Source organism: Armigeres subalbatus, chromosome 2 (genome assembly GCF_024139115.2).
Source record: "Armigeres subalbatus isolate Guangzhou_Male chromosome 2, GZ_Asu_2, whole genome shotgun sequence".
Taxonomy (NCBI): domain Eukaryota; kingdom Metazoa; phylum Arthropoda; class Insecta; order Diptera; family Culicidae; genus Armigeres; species Armigeres subalbatus.
This window is the reverse complement of record NC_085140.1, coordinates 310,700,299-310,724,194: the sequence shown is the minus strand read 5'-3', so window position 1 is coordinate 310,724,194 and position 23,896 is coordinate 310,700,299. Positions and strand designations below refer to the sequence as shown.

The 23,896-nt window shown below is 38.0% G+C and overlaps 1 protein-coding gene across 1 annotated transcript; it reads left to right on the top strand.

Annotated features, from left to right (window-relative positions):
* Positions 1-1,216: 1,216 nt before the first annotated feature.
* On the top strand, positions 1,217-22,174 carry LOC134212575 (importin subunit alpha). Its single transcript, XM_062690561.1, has 4 exons — positions 1,217-1,447; positions 1,535-1,609; positions 20,334-21,746; positions 21,814-22,174. The coding sequence occupies exons 2-4, from the start codon at positions 1,538-1,540 to the stop codon at positions 21,907-21,909; spliced, it is 1,581 nt and encodes a 526-aa protein (XP_062546545.1). The 5' UTR covers positions 1,217-1,447; positions 1,535-1,537; the 3' UTR covers positions 21,910-22,174.
* Positions 22,175-23,896: the final 1,722 nt, after the last annotated feature.

Sequence of the window (23,896 nt, the reverse complement as noted above, 5' to 3'; positions counted from 1 at the left end):
TGCTAAACCGAACATAAATCGATCAGCAAATGATTTTCTTTTCAATCGAGATGGATTCTGCATATGCTGCGTTCCATCATTCGTAAATAGACAGATATAAATGAAGAGATAAGGTTCCCCCAAACAGTCGCGACGCGATTCGGAAGCGTAGATAGAAAATTGCCTGCAGCGACCCGACGATAGAATCGCGGCGACTATAGTTGTCGCCGTCGCGGCGATGAAATCGCTTAGGTCTGGGGGATCCTATAAGCGGATTACATTTTTCATTCAATGTGAGGATGATATTTTGGTTCAGTGTAGAATTACCGTGCATCTGTTTTGTCGGACTCCGACACGAGGGTCTACAGTTGACAGCCAAAGATAGATACTAAGGTGAGGCAGAAGACCAAATGCAAGCGTATTAGTGGATGGTGCAAAATGTAAACAAAAAATGGTGACGTAAATTTTACGACTTCTTATGGGAGCCCGTTCGTAAGTAGTAGTGAAAGCTTTTCCTAAAAGATATTTTAGTTACTAGATAAAAATTGTCGCTACTGTTCCCTTTGTTCTGCTGTCCGAAACATGTGTGGTACATACCTGTCAAATCGTATGGATTTTCCTTCTTTGACATTTAGCTCCCCTATCCTCGCCAGCAAAAGATGTTCCGGACAGCGACGACAGCGACAATCTTTATCTAGTAACTAAAATATCTTTTCTTTTCCTACATACAAGTTCAATTCACTTGCCTTTTGCGAGTTGAAAAATTCGGTTTTGAGCTGCACATATGGTCCCCAACACTGACAAAAATCCAATCATATTCATTATATGTGACACACTTGGTGGCACACATAAATTTTGACTACTGCATCTCCCACATAACGGCTATGTGAATTCGCATAGAATATATGTGGAAACACACATAAAACTCTTATTTACTAAAATGACCTTCATGTGGATCTTCCTTTAGCGGGTGGTTATTAACGCACACATAATGTTTATTTGTAAATTATTCTTTAGATTTTTGCCATTAAAAATGTGTGAATTTTTATTAGTGGCCAAGATGCATTTGTTATAGGAATTTTCTTTATTTTCATTCACATTCGATCGTCTACTAACACATTCGCTATAAAAGTTCTTCCTCACCTATGCAATAGGAAACATTGGACAGCCGCACATTTCGCGCTAGTCCGACAATGTGTCGCGAAACCACGAATACAACCACAAAAATCGCGATCTCAATTTTTGAATAACGATCATTTCCACCGTTTGTCCTGACGATTTCTTTTATTCAAACTGTTTCTGAATTCCTACAGAGAAGGAGGATCGATCCGTGTTGTGTGTTCGTGTTTTTGCAGTTTTTTTTTAATTGGTTACATTTGTTTAGTTCATTTTTATTTTTTAAATAACGGACTTTGAAGATATTTCTTGTTTGTTTTTAATAATCTGTTATTTCGAAACTACTTGTAAGGTAAGTAAAAATGGCAGTTGAGGTTATTTAACTCGGATGGAAGGACAATGAACCACAAGTTAATATTGACCTTTTATACGTTTACAGATAATGGATACAGAAAATGCTGGAGCTCCAAACAGCCGAATGGCATCCTACAAACATGGAGTCAAAAGTAATGCGGTAAGTAGATATTATTCTGTGCAATCAATGTAGAGTAGTTAAAAAAATTATAGAAAACGTGATTGTGGGTTCTCCTTTATTGCCATCACAACTCACTATAGCATTGCCAGCCTTACAACTTTGTAATCATTAAGAACTCTCACAATTATTAACTTCCAGGTTTTTAGTCCAGTTATGTTTTTGCATTCGCTACCTGCGATGATACCATATCTCTATGGCCAAACCAAAATATTCCTAAAACCTCTGATAGGAAATTGAACCCAGCCACCGTCAGCATTATCTTGTATTGAACCCGGGCATCTTACCGCGAGATACGGAAGACCCAAAAAATGTTTTAATTTCATTTTTTTAATTTTTATTGGGAACGATTACAGGTTACTTCAGGTCAAGGAAGCAAATTATTAAAATTTGAGGGGAAATTTATTGATAGTCAAAGTTATTAGATTGGTTTATGAACTGGACTGTATCGAAAATAATCCACATTATTTTATTTCAAGAGGTGAATCAGCCAAGGGCTGAAAGCCTCTTTAATAAAGAAAAAAAAAAAACAAATTTTATTCGAATAAAATTAGATGGATTTTTTAAAAAATATTAGAAATTGCCTAGCAATATATGTTAATTCTGTTTGTTTACTTTTATGAAAAAATATACTGAATAAATATTGCACTATTCCAAAATTTATCCTTTTTCTTTTTCTCCTAGTCATAAATCGGCATAAAATTACTTCGTTTTATAAAATTTCATTTCGGGTTCAAATTCCGGTCACTTGATTTTGATTTTCTTCCTTTTCAAACAGGTTAGCGAACGTGTAGTATTCCCCAAGCTTGCCTATGATTTTTTTCCTTTGCGAGGTGGATAGCAAAATACTTGGTCAAATCATTCATCTCGATGACCTTACGGAGCCATGTGTCCAAAACTAGAATTTCAATATCACTTTCAATTTGCGATACATCAGAAACAGCAAAGTTCCAACAAACAAAACAATTCTGATTTGAAACTTAGCATGTGAATACATCTAATGCAGGATAAAGGTTCCACCCAACCAAACGCGACACGACAGTCGCGATGCGATTCTTTCCCTAGGCGACAGCGATTCTGTCGCCGTTGGTATGGAAACGTAAATAGAGCATTGCCTGCAGCGACCCAACGATAGAATCGCGGCGACTAGTTGTCGCCGTCGATGCGATGAAATCGCTTGGGTCTGGGGGAGCCTTAAAACAAACAATACCTTCATGCGCTTTTGATTAGTAACACTCAGAAAGGGGATAGGGGAAAGTGGGGTAAGATCGCCATATGGGGCAAGACAGCCAACGTTAAGTATGACTTAAGTGAGCATTATATTCACATTATTATTACGAGGGATGATTAACAATAATGTAAAAGGGCTATACAACTGAAAAACGCGCTTTGACAACCTCACTTGTTCTTGTAATATTGATTTGAAGATGGTTTAGTTGAAATTCGATTTTTCTTATAATTTTGTGATTACATTATTTAGGGATTGAAGCCTAAATTACTGATTTTTTAGCACAAATTGATACTTACCAAGGCATTTATATAACTATAGCCTATCTACAATAATAATTTGAGGAGATTCACAGTCATAATGATCGATAGGATATAAATCTTTGTATATATGTCGGCTTGGGGCGGTATTGCCAACTGTATTAGAAACAAGGTCATCTTCAGGATTAAGAGTCGTCTAACCCTTAAATGCATTTTAAAAATGATCAAAAGAGTTTCTGCCTGAATCAGAGATGATTTATAATAACGAATATAGTTTTAATCGTAAAAATCAGCTTTTGGCAAATTTTGATATTGTCATAGAGCCAGTGGTCAACAAATCAACATGGAATTCGGCATTTTCAAGCGATACATCGTTTGTACATAATCCATAGAAGTGCAGGAAAAGAGTCCCCTGTTCTAAATAAATTTAGCAATTTTTTTATATAATTTTGAGGCCTTGCTCGTCTTGCCCCGAGGGGGTAAATATATGCATCATAAAAACACCTTTTTTTAAACCAATTTTTAAGATACTGAAACGTTATTAATCAGTGTATATTGATACTTATGTCAAAGAAGGGTCATCATGAAGGTGTTTCATGGACAAATCAGCAGATTTTGGAATAGTGTCACTATTTTACAAGGGTTACCGCTTAGGGTGGCCATCTTGCCCCACTTTCCCCTAACTTATTTTCGATACAGTCTTTAATTAATTTCAGAACACTAAGTATACCATCGTAAAAAAAAGCTTTGTTGTTACTTTTAATGCGGTTTTATTCAGCACAATAATCTGTTGGTGCAAAATTTGTATCTGAACTAGGAAAAGTATTTGAATGTTTACATTGTTTATGTTTTAAGGTTCAAATGTCATACATCAAATCGACTTCTTTTTCTTGCTGTTCGCTTCTTTTTTTTTGCGGAGAGCCTACTCATTCGCTCAGATCTGATTTTGTACAAAGTACACAAACATTTCAAAAGGTATCAAACTCTATATATTTCCACAAGATATTAACGTCCTTTTCAATACCTGTACAGCGCACAGATTATAGTGATACGCATAAACAACCTCAAACATGCATCTGAGATTGATTTGTTGTGCATCCTTCTCCTAATTACACAATTTCCTACATGCATTTTACATGAATGTAAAATTATGATGCAGTTGACTACCTTCTCACATGTTCGTCCAGATTCAATGGATTGTTTACATGACCATATGATTGGTCTTCTCTCTGTGTACATGAAAAGTGATGCCGTTTTAGCATTATATCATTATTTTAGCATTTCATTACATTATCAACACTTGAATTATGAAAAAAATAAATAACCTGCGTTGTTATGAATGCTTGTGTTTTTACAGTTCTAGCTCATATCTAATATTTAGTGTCAATATATAGCATGAAAAGCATCATTTTCATAGATTATTGCTTGATGTTTACGTACATATTCGAGAAATCAAGCAAAACATATAGAACAAATCAACACGCAACACTGAACGATGATTTTCGAGTATCTGCAAAGTATAAGAGAGCGTGAGAGTAAATCGACGGTTTCCCCTCCTGGAAACATATTTTTTCAACTTTGCAATATTTTCTGCAAAAGGCAGTTTTTTCAAATAATATTACGAAATTCATCCAATTGAAGCATCCCACGGATGTATTGAAGTCACCACTATATGTTGATGTAGTTTTAAAACAAGAGTGCTTCCCCGATTCAGCTGGGGAATGCATTTTCTCCTCAGTGGGCGGATTTATTCCTGGGGGTGGTACAAGCACGTGGCTGTTTTCTTGTCAATGACTGGATTACGGTAATTTGGGCCTTAAACAGCCTATTTTAGGGCCAACTTCTTTTCTGTTACATATTCATTCGTTTACACTTAGTGGAAAACGATCCTTTTTTGCCTTTCTCGTATACTAAGTATACGTAAAGGCTATTTATAGCTTTGCTTCAAAAACAGAACTTTTGATAGAAGGCTCGGAGATCCATACTGCCGTGAATCGCATATTTGTCCCATATAAATAGGAAATCCAGCAGAGATGGGACAGATATGCGATTCACGGCAGCACAGTGTTATATACCAATCGATTCAGCTCGACGAATTGAGGTGATGTATGTGAGACACACTTTTTGGCACTTTGCGACGCGGAATCCTTCCTTATTTTTTACTATTAAAAATTGGCCCAATCGGCTATTTCGTTCCGAAGTTATTATAAAAATATTGATTTTTTCCACATTTTTCCCAAGGTTGTCCCCCCTTGGAAAAAAAATTTCAAATTAGAATTTTTTTTTTTTGCTTTTCTTGTATACCGTGAAGTACCCTAATTTTACGCAGGGGCCCTCCTTAGCCGTGCGGTAAGATGCGCGGCTACAAAGCAAGACCATGCTGAGGGTGGCTGGGTTCGATTCCCGGTGCCGGTCTAGATAATTTTCGGATTGGAAATTGTCTCGACTTCCCTGGGCATAAAAGTATGATCGTGCTAGCCTCATGATATACGAATGCAGAAATGGTAACTTGGCTTAGAAACCTCGCGGTTAATAACTGTGGAAGTGCTTAATGAACACTAAGCTGCGAGGCGGCAATGTCCCAGTTGGGGATGTAATGCTAACGAAAATGAAGAAGAAGAAGACCCTAATTTTACGCACTTAAGAACTGACAAAGTTAAAACATTGATTGAAAAACATGTAGTGGCCATTTGGGAACATTTGCTACTGCATCACGAAGTAGAAAGATTTTAGGTCCTCAAAAAAATGTTACTTGCAAACTTTGCTGCTTATTTAAAAAAAATACTGTTCAAATCTGAGACCGTTGTATGGTCTTTATTTCGCGCATGAAAATAGGATAGTTCCTAATTTCGCTCATGTTTATATTTATTGGTTTGATGAAATATAATCAGTTGACCAATAGAAGCATGCATCCATTGTTCAAAATATGCAGATAACGGTATCAGACAGCCGTCAGTGACCCATTCTTCAGTCGAAATGGTATGCCCCTATATTTCGACCCTCTGGAGCTTTGCTTAGATTTTACCTCTTGAATTTTAGTTGACACAAGTCATAATTCCTAATATGTCGTTTTCTTCTGAAATATAAACCGTAAGGCATTGTATGAGCAATGTTTAGCCTGTGTTTTAAAAAAAAGTTTTAATTTTAGAGACATCATGTATAAAAGTCTTAAATTCCGCTATCTCTTACATAGGACATCTTCAAATACCGTCAAACGGGGTGACTTGCAACACTTTTCAAGTTTCTCTCTCAATAATTCTGAATTAAAAGGATTTATTCATTCTACTAGTATATGATACTTTCAATGTGTCCTAATATTAGTGATTAGACATATAATCAGATATATAACAATAATAAAAATATAAAAATAATATCAAAATGATGGGTGTTGCAAGCCACCCCTACTGCGGGGTGACTTGCAACACTTCATCGAATTCAATCATAACATGTTTTAGAACAACTTAATCATAGTGATTTTTCATCCTGGGTCATTCTTCACCACTGTCAATGCAGGGGCCTTACTTGAGGGATCCCCCTGCCTTCATTTCGATTTTTTACGATTTCAACGGATCGATTGATATTTTTAAATCATCGGGTTGAAAGTGCTTTATGTCGATTTAAGAATGGTGTGCACCATCATCATTCCCTGGATAGTTGTTATTAAAACGGTTTTCCTTTCTTTCCCCGCCATCCAAATTACCACGATTATGTTAAGATCATTATTTTGAAAATGCATTTCCGCAGCAAGCAGTAAAACACACATGTGTTGGATCTTCTTGGAGGTTCAACACTGTTTGACCACAATAAGTCTTAGTTTTACTGTTTTCTGTATTAGGATAACGTAAAATTGTTGTTAGGGACAAATCGTACCGCCAAGCGGCTTCCCGTATAAACAATTTGTTTTTTTTTTAACTTCTACCGCTGCCTTCATCAAAGTTTTCTTTGAAAAATTAGAATACATGCGACTTCCTGTAGGTTTCTTGTAGTTTCGCGGCATGATAAAGGAATTCTGTAACATAAAATCAATGCTAGCTCAAAAAAACCCAGATTAATCCACCTAGCGGTGATGGTGCCTTTCTCGACCTTCGTAAAATGTGTGTGCTTGAAAAAAGATGAGCTAGTGGCTAGGAGTAAAAAAGACAAATTTCTTTGTCCGTTCTATGAAAATCAGATTATTTATGGCAAAGATATTGTAGATCCAGTTGAAAACCGAAAATCATATTTTGTCACATTTCCGGATGTCGCAACTGCATCGCGAGTGGTGCCCGACTATGGCACAGTTGCGCACTACTCGCGATGCAGTTGCAACATCCGGAAATGCGAGAAAATGCGATTTCGCGGGACCTCGGTTCGGTTTTCAGCTTGATCTACAATATGCTAATAAGAATTTCGACATTTTTGTTTCCTTTTCCAATCTTTTTGACGTACATAACCCTGTTTTATTTCACCCAGTCATATATTTTAAGGATATCACTTTTGGATGTTAGTTGAACTGAAGCTCCGACTACACAAAAAGAAAACTGTCATTCCCATCACGCGAGCGGAGGGCAATATTTGTTATGATATAAATCTCATGACCGTCTTTCTGCCAAACTCCCGTATGAAGTGGGAGAGACAGAGACATCATCTCAGTTCGTCGAGCTGAATCGATTGGTATATAACACTATGGGTCTCCAGGCCTTCTGTAAAAGTTTGGTTTTTGGAGCGAACATACAGCCTTTTCGTATAAAAAGGCTAAAATGGTGTTTCGGCCATAACTTCCGATCCCATAGTCCGATCTAGCCAATTTTCAATAGGAAACAATGGGACAGGATTCTGCGTCGAATGCAACTTGTTGCGTGTAAATCGATTAAGGTTAGGTGTCCGAAAAATAGGTGACATTTTTTGTGATTTTTATGAAAAAAGGTATTTTGGTCATAATATCCGATCCCATAGTCCGACATGTCCAATTTTCAATAGGAAATAATGGGAAAGGATTTTGCGTCGAATGCAATTTGTTGCGAGCAAATCGGTTGAGAATAAGTGCCTGAAAAATGAGTGACATTTCTTACGGAATATTTTCGTATGAATTTGTATTTTGGCCATAACTCTCGGTCCCATAATCCGATCTGGCCAATTTCAAATAGGAAATAATGGGACAGGATTCTGCGTCGAATGCAACTTGTTGCGAGCAAATCGGTTGAGGATAAGTGCCCGAAAAATGAGTGACATTTTTTACGAGATTTTAGCGTATGATTTTGTATTTTGGCCATAACTTTCGATCCCATAGTCCGATCTGGCCAATTTCAAATAGGAATCAATGGGACAGGATTCTGCGTCGAATGCAACTTGTTGCGAGCAAATCGGTTGAGGATAAGTGCCCGAAAAATGAGAGACATTTTTTACGCGATTTTTTCGTATGATTTTGTATTTTGGCCATAACTCTCGATTCCATAGTCCGATCTGGCCAATTTCAAATAGGAAACAATGGGACAGGATTCTGCGTCGAATGCAACTTGTTGCGAGCAAATCGGTTGAGGATAAGTGCCCGAAAAATGAGTGACATTTTTTACGCGATTTTTTCGTAGGGTTTTGTATTTTGGCCATAACTTTCGACCCCATAGTCCGATCTGGCCAAATTCAAATAGGAAACAATGAGACAGGATTCTGCGTCGAATGCAACTTGTTGCGAGCAAATCGGTTGAGGGTAAGTGCCCGAAAAATGAGTGACATTTTTTACGCGATTTTTTCGTATGATTTTGTATTTTGACCATAACTTTCGATCCCATAGTCCGATCTGGCCAATTTCAAATAGGAATCAATGGGACAGGATTCTGCGTCGAATGCAACTTGTTGCGAGCAAATCGGTTGAGGATAAGTGTCCGAAAAATGAGTGACATTTTTTACGCGATTTTTGCGTATGATTTTGTATTTTGGCCATACCTTTCGATCCCATAATCCGATCTGGCCAATTTCAAATAGGAATCAATGGGACAGGATTCTGCGTCGAATGCAACTTGTTGCGAGCAAATCGGTTGAGGATAAGTGCCCGAAAAATGAGAGACATTTTTTACGCGATTTTTTCGTATGATTTTGTATTTTGGCCATAACTCTCGATTCCATAGTCCGATCTGGCCAATTTCAAATAGGAAACAATGGGACAGGATTCTGCGTCGAATGCAACTTGTTGCGAGCAAATCGGTTGAGGATAAGTGCCCGAAAAATGAGTGACATTTTTTACGCGATTTTTTCGTAGGGTTTTGTATTTTGGCCATAACTTTCGACCCCATAGTCCGATCTGGCCAATTTCAAATAGGAAACAATGGGACAGGATTCTGCGTCGAATGCAACTTGTTGCGAGCAAATCGGTTGAGGATAAGTGCCCGAAAAATGAGTGACATTTTTTACGCGATTTTTTTGTAGGGTTTTGTATTTTGGCCATAACTTTCGACCCCATAGTCCGATCTGGCCAAATTCAAATAGGAAACAATGAGACAGGATTCTGCGTCGAATGCAACTTGTTGCGAGCAAATCGGTTGAGGGTAAGTGCCCGAAAAATGAGTGACATTTTTTACGCGATTTTTTCGTATGATTTTGTATTTTGACCATAACTTTCGATCCCATAGTCCGATCTGGCCAATTTCAAATAGGAATCAATGGGACAGGATTCTGCGTCGAATGCAACTTGTTGCGAGCAAATCGGTTGAGGATAAGTGTCCGAAAAATGAGTGACATTTTTTACGCGATTTTTGCGTATGATTTTGTATTTTGGCCATAACTTTCGATCCCATAATCCGATCTGGCCAATTTCAAATAGGAATCAATGGGACAGGATTCTGCGTCGAATGCAACTTGTTGCGAGCAAATCGGTTGAGGATAAGTGCCCGAAAAATGAGAGACATTTTTTACGCGATTTTTTCGTATGATTTTGTATTTTGGCCATAACTCTCGATTCCATAGTCCGATCTGGCCAATTTCAAATAGGAAACAATGGGACAGGATTCTGCGTCGAATGCAACTTGTTGCGAGCAAATCGGTTGAGGATAAGTGCCCGAAAAATGAGTGACATTTTTTACGCGATTTTTTCGTAGGGTTTTGTATTTTGGCCATAACTTTCGACCCCATAGTCCGATCTGGCCAATTTCAAATAGGAAACAATGGGACAGGATTCTGCGTCGAATGCAACTTGTTGCAAGCAAATCGGTTGAGGGTAAGTGCCCGAAAAATGAGTGACATTTTTTACGCGATTTTTTCGTATGATTTTGTATTTTGACCATAACTTTCGATCCCATAGTCCGATCTGGCCAATTTCAAATAGGAATCAATGGGACAGGATTCTGCGTCGAATGCAACTTGTTGCGAGCAAATCGGTTGAGGATAAGTGCCCGAAAAATGAGTGACATTTTGTTGAGTAGTTTTGCGCACACACACACACACACACACACACACACACACACACACACACACACATACACACACACACACACACACACACACACACACAGACATCACCTCGATTCGTCGAACTGAGTCGATTGGTATATAACACTATGGGTCTCCGGGCCTTCTATAAAAAGTTCGTTTTTGGAGCGATCATATAGCCTTTACCGTATACTTAGTATACGAGAAAGGCAAAAAAATGTTTAAAAACTGAATCAGCAGTTTTTGAAAAATAAACTATTGTGTATCAGCTGTTGCAAGTCACACCGCAGGGGGACAAATTTAAAAATACGTTCGACTTGCAATTAACGAAACAGTTTCACAAAATAATACAAAAAAAACAACAGTGAATTATATTTTCACCTAAGTACCAACTAGGCACAACAAATACAATGTAAACTAGGGATGCGTGATGACATAGATCGATGTTTGGGTATATTTTTATTGTAAAAAACCCAGATTAATCCACCTAGCGGTGATGGTGCCTTTCTCGCGCAAAAAGGTAATAAATGTAGCCTTTACGCTTACACCTAGATGATGTACAAGAAAGGCAAAACAGTTACACCGTCTAATGTTATGATAGAAAATTTACACTAGGAGACGACAGATGGCGCTGCCAAAAGTTTCTTCAATTTCCTATGTTCGAATTTTGACTTTCGGACAATTTCATAGTACTATGAAACTGAACGAAGAGCATGCTTACGCCTAAATGCGCGCAACACGAGCATCTTTATAGTATGATGAAACTCGTAATGGGAGCAAGCCACGGATAAACACGGAGCAAGGAAACGGATAAAAAATATTCATAGATGCAAGGCATTTTTCATAACACATTACCCAAGTAACAATTGAGGTTGTATCAGAGTTTTATAGCGTTCTTCAAAACCTAATCTCAAAACCTTCCATGCAGTCCTCGCAGTTTCCACAACCTCCTGTAGATTTCTATATAACCATGTTACAGCCAGTTGGCCCAGTTTTATTGCAATCATTAAAACCTGATATGCGTTCTAGTTCAGAACCAACGGTTTTATAATATACTTCAAGTCTCACGTAAAACATGCAACATAAAACCTCCTCAAGTCTTGGTGGTTTTGAGAACCACTATATAACCATGATACAACCGCTTCATGACTATGATATAACAAACAAGCCGATAATTAGACAGCTGTCAACTCTCAGGTCGATTATTTGTTTATCGTTTATACTAGAATAGGAATATGTTTTTCTTCCTGCATTATATGGATTACATGTCAGCAACAAAAATATAAGAATTATTATCAGCCATGTTCAATAAAAGTTCATATCTGGCTTTTGGTGTTCTATGCATGTTTGAAGGCGTGCCAGAGATTTTTCATGGCGAAACCATGATAAATAATCGGTATTTTAGCAATGCGCTTCGTTAATTTGTCATTATTTAGAATTTTTTAAGTTTAATTAATTGCCTTAGTTAATTACTTTCGAAATAATTTCAATGAATAGTCGCTTTGTTTGATCAAATAATCAAAGCATTATTCTTAAAACTTATTTAGATGATCAATTTTACCGTTTAAAAGGTGTAACATAAATGTGCATGATATTTCGATTATGAAATTCATTATTTTTTTTCAAATCGGCGACATTTTTTCGAATAAAACTTTGATTGCATAAAATATGCCTCTATATAACCACTACTCCTGAACTGGCCCTATCTTGGCATTTGAAACTACTAGAGGTTTTATCTTGGCCTTTATCAAGACCATGTTACGACTAGCAAGTTTTATCTTGGCCAAACTAAAAGCTTGGCAGTTTTATATATAATGACAACATGACAACGTAGACAGATACAAAAAAAATCATAAACAAACATTTTTTGCCCTCGACATCGCATGCAGGTAATTCTTAAAAAAAGTATTACAATTGAACAGCATATAGTGACAATTGTTAAATGGAACATTTTGAGCCATAAAAGTGTTTTACTGTGTTAAAGTGGTAAACCATGTATGGATGAAATGCATATTTTCATTCCCCTCATCGGCAAATGCTGTTTAAACAGTTTTTTCGACGACCTAAATATATAAGGGAACTGCTCCTGGATTTCATCTCATGGCTCCGATGTTCATCCCATCAAAAGCAGAGCAATGGAAAGGTATTTGATTTGTATTTTTTTTCAGCAGGTGCACTTATGTTGACAAAAAGAAGCGACGAAATTGGTACCGTGTTTCTTTGCTTTCCAATGAGATGAATATTCAGTGAGATGGAGATCAAATCAGTTCCCCTACATAATTCACGACGTAGAAAAAACTGCTTGAAAATTGTTTTTTTTTTAATTTTCGACTGAAATCGAAATGAAAAGACTTCCGTGGGTCAAACAATTTGTTCTGAAATTGAAATTTGTTTTCTATCCATTGTAGTAGTTTAAAGCTTCGTATTCCTATGCAGGTCTTTTTCGAGATTAAAGGTTATATGTGGGTTTTATACAGGACTTTACGAAGCTTGGTAGCTTTTATAAGTCTTGATCAAAACCAACATATAACTAAACTATTGGTTTTATGTTAGTTCCATTTCTTAGCTCTGAGGAGGAACACAGGAGCGTTATAAAACCTAAAGAGCTGTGGTTTTATATTGGAATTCAAAACGTAGTTCTCAAGTACTCTTGAGGATCTGATTAAATGACAACTGTATAAAACCAAAATAAAACTTTAAGCATTTCTACATGCCGTAATAAAACCTCTATAAAACTAGCATAAATCTTCGAAGCATTGCGATTGTTACTTGGGTATTGTTCTATGTGATTATGTCTCATCACTATTTTAATATTATATATTTTTTACAATTCGCAATTATTATGAAATTCAATAGTGATCAACAGCGTTTTAGTCTCTGCCGGATGCAACTTGTTGCAAGAAAATCGGTTAAGAGCTTCTATGTGAAAATTTGGCTAATGTTTTTTATGGCATTTTGTGCACACACACACACACACACATACACACACACACGCACACACGGACAGACAGACATTTGTTCAGCTCATCGAGCTGAGTCGAATGGTATATAACACTATGGGTCTCCGGGACTTCTATCAAAAGTACGAATTTAGAGTGAAATGATAGCCTTTCGGTACAACTTAGTTGTACGAGAAAGGCAAAAAACAAAAACTTGTGGAAAACCCAAGTGTTGCAAGTCACCCCGTTTGACGGTATGTGTTTCATATTTATAAGACATCTTCAATATTATATAGGTACATTATCGAAAAAGCTGCTGTAGTTTTATCCTCGACTTAAGTTTAGCATCATTTTACACGTCGAATTTGATAGCTATTGCAGGCACTAATCTATAAGATTTTTCAAGTCAACATTAGTCGATGTTATCCGGTGGTTATCCGCCTGAAAATTAAATAAAAAGTGTCCGGGAATGAACTCTTCGGGTTCTATTCAGTGTAAAACTGTCCTGTGCATTATATTGCTTTTGTTTCATTAGAATGTTGCAAATGAAACTACGCAACAACAATAAACGAAATTAGGCACCCTAATTACTCTCATATACCTAATTTCGCGCACAAAGCGAAAGTCTAAATAAGCCAGGCATTGCAAGTTATCCCATCATTCGATCTTCTGAGCAAAGATACTGATGATAATGTTATAAACCGAAAGGCTATCATTTCACTCCGCATACGTACTTTTTATATAAGTCTCGGAGACCCATAGTATTATATACCAATCGACTCAGCTCGACGAGCTGAGCACATGTCTGTCTGTCCGTGTGTATGTGTGTGAACAAAAGCTAAGAAAAACATTAGACAACTTTGCTTACAGTAATCATTAACCGATTTTCTCGCAACAAGTTGCATTCGACAGAGATCAAATTCTAGTTGATCACTATTGAATTTGATAACGATCGATCGTTGCGTTTTAGAGTTATTAAGAAAATGATACATCGCACTATATTAGTTCCATATAAGGTTGGTGTCTTGGCTAAATACGAGAAAGGCAGTATCACTACTCGGTGAATTGAATTTATTTTTTTTTTGCTACATTCACTAATTTTTTAGTCGTTTAAAACTCCAGTTCCACATTTTCAAGGCCTTGGAAAAATAATCTAAAATGGTCTTGAATGACATTATATAACAGAACTTTTTCGATGTTTGCATATTTAATAAACATTCAATCTATTTCAAATGAAAAAAAAAATGCAACATTCCTCCAGGCATTCCGACGGGTATGTACAGGAGTTCCAACGGGAATGATTCAGAGATTTCGTAGGCAATGTTCCAGTGATGTAGAAGCAAATCGTCGAAGTGTTCTGAAACAAATTATCAAGGAATTCCAGAACAAATCTTCGAACTAGTAGGCAGGCATTCCGAAGCATATGAAGGGTATCCCCCACAGATTCCCAAGGGTATCCCTCAACGATACCGAAAGGAATTCAGTGTGAATTCTACTGGATTTCGGTTAAAATTCTTCGATGATTCTGAAAGGAATTCTTTAGAAATTCCAATGAGAATTTTTCTTGGATGCTGATGAGAAACCTTCTCGGATGCTGATTGGATTTGTGTAGATTCTCATGCTGTTAGGCAAGCGGAAGTATGCTGGAAAACTGTCACTCCAGTCCGTGATGGTTGACCACATGTCTTTGACTGCTGGTGAAGTACCACGATTGCTTTGTTTGCTATTTTGGTGGCTCTTCGCTATTGTTCATATCAAGCTTACTTTGATGCTTTCAAATGAATTAGATATCGATTTTTCATATTTAACACAAAGTGCAATTTCACTGCCACACAGGAATCATTCTCAAAAATGAGAAACAAGCCCATTGGTTTTCCACTCATTTCATTATGATAGGATGAATATGGGAGATAATTATTTTGTGTTCAATCTTTTTCTATAACCCATTATGCTATATGTTGAAAATTTATATCACTGCTAACTAACTTTTCAAATCCTAGGAGGGCTAATTTTTTTCTAGGGGGGGGGGGCTAAGCCCCCTCTAGCCATCCCCCCCACTTATTTACGCCAATGAATATATATTTGACGTGTTCCTATGATAAATTAGATAAATCAACTTTAGAAATTGAGAAAAGATTTGTGGAAATTGAAATTTAGAAGAATTGGAAAACATGGAAATTTACTACAAAATAATGCCCCGTAGGAATTAAAGAGGATTTACTTACAATATTTTTGTGGGTTTTTTGATGAAAATATTGATTTTTTTCTGGTGGATTTTTTTTGAATAAATTTTGAAGAATGCCCGTGAAAGTGGAAGAAAATTTCCTGCCGCTAATTTCTCGTGAAAGTTTAATAGAATTACCTTTTCTGTTGAGAATATGTCAATGAATTTTCTCGTGAAAATTCTGTATTTTCTAAACAAATAAATTTAAACTTTAAAATGCTTCTGAAGATAGAATTTTCTGTTGTCAAGCATCAGAATAACCCGAGGAGAAATGCAGATAAATTGTCAGTGGAATTTCAGCTACTTTATCCTACGAGACGAGATAGCCTAGGGCTGAAAGTCTCGCTAATAAAGACAATAAAAAGCGATATTCTCGAAACTTCAGTTGATTTTATCAGCCGAACGAAAAATAGCGAGGTCAGTGCCATGCCGAAAATGCCGATGATTTTTCGACTGGCACACTCTAGAAGCAGACTCTAGAAAAAAGTAATTTCTAATGATTATTGTAAAATGGTATTTGAATAACTACAACACATGTATTCTAAATATTTTCATTTTTGAAATATCATATGATTTTGCGATATATCGATATTTTCATTACAATATATCGGTGATATCGATACTTTGATGCGAGTATCGTATCAAATCAAATATCAATATTTTGAAGTATCGGAACGTCCCTGGCACCAAACCGTGCACTACCAACAAAGAACGCTTTGACCAGAGTCTATATATAGAGTTTCACAAAGAGGATCTGCTTACACTGATGCTCAATGATGCTCATGTTATTATGTTGGCAACTTGCTTTTTAGTTCAATCCTCCAAGGGAAGATCCATAAAGTACGTCACGCAAAAATCGGCGATTTTCAACCCCCCCTCCCCCCTTCGTCACACTTTTTGTATTAAACCTCTAAAATGTTTGTATGAGTAGTCACGCTGCTCGAAACCCCCCCCTCCCCCCTATGAGCGTGACGTACTTTGTGGATGCTTCCCAAGTGACTTCACGGGAGTGTTCACTTATAAAGCTTTCAAATTCGATAATCGGGCTTCCTACAGAGTGTAAAGAAGTCAGTTTCTTGTTGCTTCTTTATTAGGGGATGAATTGAAGTGTTTTTGCGCTGCTTCTAAAACGAATCTAATACATTTTAGTTCTTGTGTTTTAATTTGCCTTAATAATCAATGGCGATAACAATACTTCCGCTTTACCAACAAGCATTTGTTTACTTTGCTCGATAGGTAGACGGTTTGACAGTTCAATAGGAAGATTTGGCTCAGGGTGGCCAGACCTACCGATTTCTCGGTAGTCCTACCGATTTCTCGGTAGTCCTACCGATTTCTCGGTAGTCCTACCGATTTTTGACTTTCCTACCGATTCACAGGCGACAGATCGAAAACTACAGATTTTTCAAAATTCCTACCGAGAACTACCGATTTCCAACCCGCCAAATAAAACCAAAGTCAACATAGTAATCTTTCTTATAAACGATGATTCTAGTTGATTCCCAGACATTTGATTATCAGAATAGCTGAATCTCTAGTGCGTCGCATACCTTAGTTTTGTTTTATCTGTCTTGATGACATTTTGCATAAAATCCATATTTTTAGCCACAGGGAAATAACCATCGGACTGTCAAATTTTAACTATAAGTTAAACGAATCGGTGGAATGGTTCACAGTCCAAGGAAGTTTTGCCTTGAGTTTGCATTTCCTTTGAGGCAATATAACTCACGAACGGGTGAACCTATTTGCAAGATTTCCTCACTAACAGATTCGTCTTGGGCTCAGCTCAGCATATACAAAAAGGTTTGCAAATTTGACGGGGAAAGTTAGAAAATTGTCAAAATACATTATTAGGGCGAGTTGGGAGAAACCCGATGCTATCGCATAAAAATGATCTAGAGTGCGGCGCTGCAATATACTCAACAATTGACAGTTCTTAAGAGGTGAGCTAGTCTAGGGCTGAAAACCTCTCAAATTAGCATTAGCATTAGCATTTAGCAGTTCGCACAAATTCGTAGGTGGTACAAGCCAAGCCTATTGTATGAGAGTAGTAGCACTTTCATCCGTTACCACAGATATTGATTTGGGACTAATCACTAACTCTTAGATGGAAGCAATGCACTCTCCAATAGTCGAGATCTGTCCTGGCCACGTCCTTGCGAATGCTGAGGAAGGGGAAGGATGGTTTGTTGGACACCTACTTAAGAAAGATGCAGAGAACTCTACGACCTCTCATAGCTGCCACGGGAGGTTTTGGGATTGTGTGGAAGGTTATAACAGTAGGAATCGTTTTGGTATAACGTGAAACACAGAAAGAACTAAGAAAGAAATACAAAGTAGGAAAGGGACGAGCCTGGAATTGAACCCACGACCTCCTGCTTATAAGGCAGAAGCGATAGCCACTAGACCACCGAGCTCGTCTTAGGGCTGAAAACCTCTCAAATAAAGACAAAAAAACATTACAGTTACAATGCAAAATAATACAACTCGGGGTTGTCGGGTACGCTCAACTAGTAGCTAATAATTAAAAAAAATAAAATAGATTTTAAATATGAAAAGAACACTGCTGGACAAATCACGACCATTGTTCTTTTATTTAGTTTCAGATTTTAACCAGAAAAGTGATAGTGAAAGTACATGAATACTAAACCATGGCTCTCAAGAATAAACTTCTCAATTGTGAGATTTACATATTTTGAAAGAGGAGTGTGTTTTAAATATATAACAGGGTGTCTACTACCTGGAAAAACCTGGAATTATCAGGGAATCTCTCCCCACTTGGAAAAAACCTGGAATTGTCAGGGAATTCCTGACATAATCAGGGAAATTTCAATACCCTGTGATCATGAGTGAAATTCTCTCAGAAGATGAAAAAAATCCTTATAAATATTTGAATAATTATTTGAGAATTTCCAAAGCTATTCTTGGTGAAATCTAGGAATTTATTCGGGAAATCAATTAAAGATTGCTTAGTAAATTCTTTTGAGTATTCCCTCGGAAATTCTTTAGGAATATATTATAAAATAATAAATTAGTTAGGATTTTTCAAAGCAATTTCTGGAGGAACTTTCAAAGAAATTTCGAGATCAGTTTTCCAAGGAATATCGGTAGGATTTTTCAAAGAAATCACCTGAAGGGATTTAAAAAAAATAAAAGTGTAAGTGATTTATGAAGAATTGTTGCTAAAGGAATTCTTGAAAGAATAGCCGAAGGATTTTTCAAAGGAGTTTCTAAAGGTATTTTCGACGAATTTTAAAAGAATTCTTAAAAGCAAAATATCCGGAAAAAGTCCTCCAGGTGTTTTCTAAAGTTTTCCTCAAGATACTTCTGCATGAGTTCCTAAAAAATTCTTTCAAAAGAATACCCGAAGCATTTTCCGAAGACTTTCGTTTGGTAGATTTAATTGATCGCAAATCGTATCGGATAACCCTCAACCTCATAGCTGAGGATATCCTACAGCAAATGCATGCATAAATTGATATGAAACTATTTCCGTTGTCGTTGTACGAACAAAATATCACAAGTAAGATAACAAGCCGCTTGGTGCGGTTTGCCTGAACCCCGACCATATAATTGGCGAACAAACGTTGCATGAAGAAGAAGAAGCATAAAGATGATATTCGAAATATGGCACGGGGAAGCATACGAAGAAAATTTTGAAACTCTTTTTAAAAATTCTAGAAGCAATTTAAAAACGGTTAGCAGTGCGGGGTCGGAAATTTCTTATATTGTGAAAGAAGTGCAATATCACTAAATAAAATTTTTAATCGAAATGATGTTGTTATTATACAACATAAGAAATTTCCGACCCGTACTGCTAACCGTTTTTAATTAAATTGATTCTAGAATTTTTAAAAAGCGTTTCAAAATTTTCTACGTATGCTTCCCCGTGCATTTTTTTTCGCATATCATCTTTTCTGCTTCTTCTTCTTCATGCAACATTAGACTGCCAAGTGCCAATAGACTCTGGCTTTGACTACCTATACATCGTCGATGGAGGTTAGAGCGGATGACCTACACATATTGTCGGGCCGGCACCAAACCGGACCGCGCGATTGAGCACTCGCGCTGCGACGCGAGTCGCGACAATTTGAAATATTTCATTAGTAGTGCGCATCATGCACGCATGGATGTACTATCATGCGCACTAATCAGAAATGAGTTGCGACGTCTGATAACTGCAGATATTTCATTTTATTGAAAACAAATTTTCGATTTTCTACTATACACGGAATACAAAATAATGTGTGTATGATGATGATGCATGGGAAACCGTTCTCGTCTGAAAGTGCACGTGCTGGACAGCAAGTGGCGGTGCGTCGTTTCGGTATCGTAGAGTAAAATATAACGCGCCCCCATCGCAGCATTTCAGTTGCCTGTCTCATATCACATACCGCCTGTAAAAGAAATCTGTGCATATTTTACGATTTATGTATTTATTATTCGTCAAATTTATACAAAACTTATGATGTATGTAAATAAAATAAATATATATATTTGGGTAAGAATGACAAGAAATCTATCGAGAGTTCAAATGTTAGGGACAAAATTGCTACCTCAAAATATTGGCTCTTCCTTTGTTGCCCTTCAATCCATTAACTGATCTATTGAAAATGTGTCTTTAAATGGTTTCTATTTGCAATGCTATTCACAGGAACTCCGCCAACGCCGACACGAAGTCACCGTCGAATTGCGGAAAAACAAGAAGGAAGATCAACTTTTCAAGCGTCGTAACATCACCAGTGAAGAACCGACGGTAACTTCTCCGCTGCAGGAAAACAATGCACAAAGTCCGATTGCACTCAAGTTTGAGGAGATTCTCACCTACGTCAACACTGGCAATCCCCATAAAGAGTTCGTCGCTATCCAAACGGCAAGAAAAATGTTGAGCCGGGAGAAGAACCCTCCCATCGACAAGATGATCGGACTTGGTTTGGTACCAATTTGTGTTAAGTTTCTGGAATGCTCCGATCGGGTTGATCTCCAGTTCGAAGCAGCTTGGGCACTAACAAACATTGCATCCGGAACAACGGAACAAACCAAGGCTGTGATAGATGCAGGTGCTGTCCCGAAATTCATTACTCTGCTCAGTTCTCCTTCGAACAATGTTGCCGAGCAAGCCGTCTGGGCCCTGGGCAACATTGCTGGTGATGGCTCAAAGGCACGTGACATCGTTCTTAACTTCAACAGTGTAGAATCGATAATCTATCTGGTTCAAAACAGCAACACGCAGCTCTCTTTTTTGCGCAACATCGTTTGGTTGATGTCCAACTTATGTCGTAACAAGAATCCTCCTCCACCGTTCAATCGAGTCGAACCAATGATCCCAATTCTGTCCAAACTGTTAGATCATGAAGATTCTCAAGTTCTAGCTGACGCCTGCTGGGCGTTGTCATATGTGACGGACGATGATGCGATCAAAATAGAGTCAGTAGTCGCATCCGGCGCTGTCCCACGGTTAGTACGGTTGTTGGGATGCGAGAATCCTGCCATTATTACCCCAGCATTGCGTAGCGTTGGAAATATTGTCACTGGAAGTGACACCCAAACGGATGCGGTGCTCGCGGCTGGTTCATTACCCTACCTGGGAAAGCTACTCCGCAACAGCAAAAACAGTATCGTCAAAGAGGCGGCATGGACAATTTCAAACATTACCGCTGGAAATCAACAGCAGATTGCGCAAGTCTTCGATTCGGGAATCTTCCATCTGTTGATTGAAGTTCTTATCAAGGGAGATTTCAAATCGCAGAAAGAAGCGGCGTGGGCGATTACGAACACCACCACCGGAGGTTCAACCGAACAAATCATCCACTTGGTTGAGAAGTATCCCGTTATGAAACCCTACTGTGATCTACTGGAGGCTAAAGACAGTCGAACAGTGCGAGTCGTTCTCAGCGGAATTGCTAACATTTTCCAGTTTGCTGAGAAAATTGGAGGAACAGAAAACTTGTGCACATTATTCGAAGAAATCGGCGCGCTCGATAAACTTGAAGCCTTGCAGAACCATGAAAACGAAGATGTGTACAAGAAGGCATTCCAGCTCATTGAGTCGTACTTCACTGATGCGGTATGTAAAAATAAAAATAGAAAATATCCATTTTTCCCTAAAAACAATAATTTTATTCTACCCTCAGGACGACGTCAACCCGGAATGTGCACCGAAGGAAAAGGACGGAGCCCTCGAGTTCAATCCCGCAGAGCAACAGAATGGCGAAAAGTTTTCCTTCTAGACCACCACATTTTGCTCTCAGTACCCATATCCCCCACCTTATTTACTAAGGAATAGTGAGATCAAGACTGGAACTTCAGTGTGCTGCCTTATTTCTACGTACTGTGTTCTTCGTCCATTTGGTCATTCCCTACTAATCGGTTGTAAGTAGCGCTCGTTGTACGTTCGCAAGTCTCACATAATCATCCATGCTTTCCGAAACGTAGCACCTGTTGTGTACGTGTTTTTATATGTTAATTAAATAGATAGTTCTGTATAAAAAATCACTCAACAGTGTACTTTTTGTTTGATGACAATTTGCCAAATCTGCCACGGATGAAATGCTTTAACATCGGTTCGGATCAGGGCATCCAGAATTAACCCTTAACTAATTACGGACTTCGTAACCAGCTTAAGTCCCGTAGTCTGCAAACGAAAACAAAACTCGCGCTGTATACTACTCTGATTCTTCCGGTGGCTTTATACGGCCATGAAACATAGACGTTAAAGGAGGCTGATCGGAGAGCTTTCGGAATGTTTGAGCGTAAGGTGCTGCGGATAATACTCGGCGGTAAACAAGAGAACGGTATCTGGCGGCGTCGCATGAATCACGAATTGTACCAGGTATATAAAGGGCTGGATATTATTAAGCTTATACAACACGGCAGACTACGGTGGGCTGGTCACGTTGTTCGTATGCCGGAAGAACGTCAAGCGAAGATAATATTTAGTAGAAAACCAGGGAGAGGCCGCAGGCTTCGTAGAGAGCCGCGTACACGATGGCTTTTTGCAGTTGAGGAGGACCTGAGGGCGCTCAATGTTCAGGGCGACTGGAAGCGATTGGCCCAGAATCGAGTCCCGTGGAGAAGGATACTTCATTCGGCGTAGATTCATCGAAGCGCTGTAGCCCATCAAGTAAGTAAGATTGCGTTTCAATAATTAAGTTAAAAATAGAAACTAAACAGTCAAAAATAACATATTAAAAAAAAAAGTATGAGTCATTTACTCACCCGTTTAATTCCGGGCTACCGCGTTGTTTAAAAGAAGGAAACATTTACTTTTTGGCCTCATCCCGGCCAAATGCGTGCTTTAAAAGAAGTTATTTACTCTTCCACCTTACTGCTCCCACTCGCATACCAGTCCCATACCGTTTTTTCACATATTGAGATAATAGCCATTGAACTTCCAAATCGCATCTTCCATATAAAACTTCAAAAAAATCTAATAAATTGAAACTTCATCGTATCTTGTTAAAATTTTGCTGAGTTGCTCATCATCCAATAGATTACCTTCATGGCGATTTAGTTTGATCGAAACATTGTTTAGTTTTGTGCCATCGAGGCATGTAAAGATTACAAACGAATTCGAGTTCATGTGGAGAAAATTAAACGGCCATTTAAAAGCGAGTGTTCGGAATATGAGTCATGTTCGGAATTTGAGCCCGAACGGTAGGGGAGACTGGGTAGACTTGATCCCCTTTTCTGATTTCCGATGTACCACAGCCAAAAGTAAATAAACATACACGATTTCCAGACCGCATCGTGCTTTCGTGCTGTGCGGTTCTTTCTCTCTTTGCGGAAGGAAGTTTTTTATACTACCCGAAGCTATTTTATTTTCAACGGTGCTTCTTAGCGCTATTTGTACCCACTGATCCCGTTACGATCTTTGCAAGGACCCGTGCCTTCGTTTTACGTTGGACCCGTTTGCGGAAGTAAAATTCCGACAAGCGGTGGTAATCCTGCAGGGACACCGTTCTGGGAAAAAACCTCTTAGAAGGTCACGTCTCCACGCTCAGCAATGAGTATTAACAAAAACAAGAGGAAGGAGTCTCTGAAGTCTCCACTTCCTTCAAAGAAACAAGGTTTCAAGACCGTCCTGCCCAAGCGCGGAAAAAATAGAAGGAAGCTGGAGAATTCAGATATTCCTTCTAACTCTAATATCGGAAATAATTCTTCTCCAATCGAACTGAGCAATCAGTTCGATTTGATTAATGATGAAATTGAGCAAAT

Bases quoted from the DNA above. Each gene is read 5' to 3' on its own strand.
- LOC134212575 (XM_062690561.1), top strand. From the start codon at position 1,538: ATGGATACAGAAAATGCTGGAGCTCCAAACAGCCGAATGGCATCCTAC. The intron at 1,610-20,333 runs GTAAGTAGATAT...TGCTATTCACAG, and splicing joins ATGGAGTCAAAAGTAATGCG to GAACTCCGCCAACGCCGACA. The intron at 21,747-21,813 runs GTATGTAAAAAT...TTCTACCCTCAG, and splicing joins AGTCGTACTTCACTGATGCG to GACGACGTCAACCCGGAATG.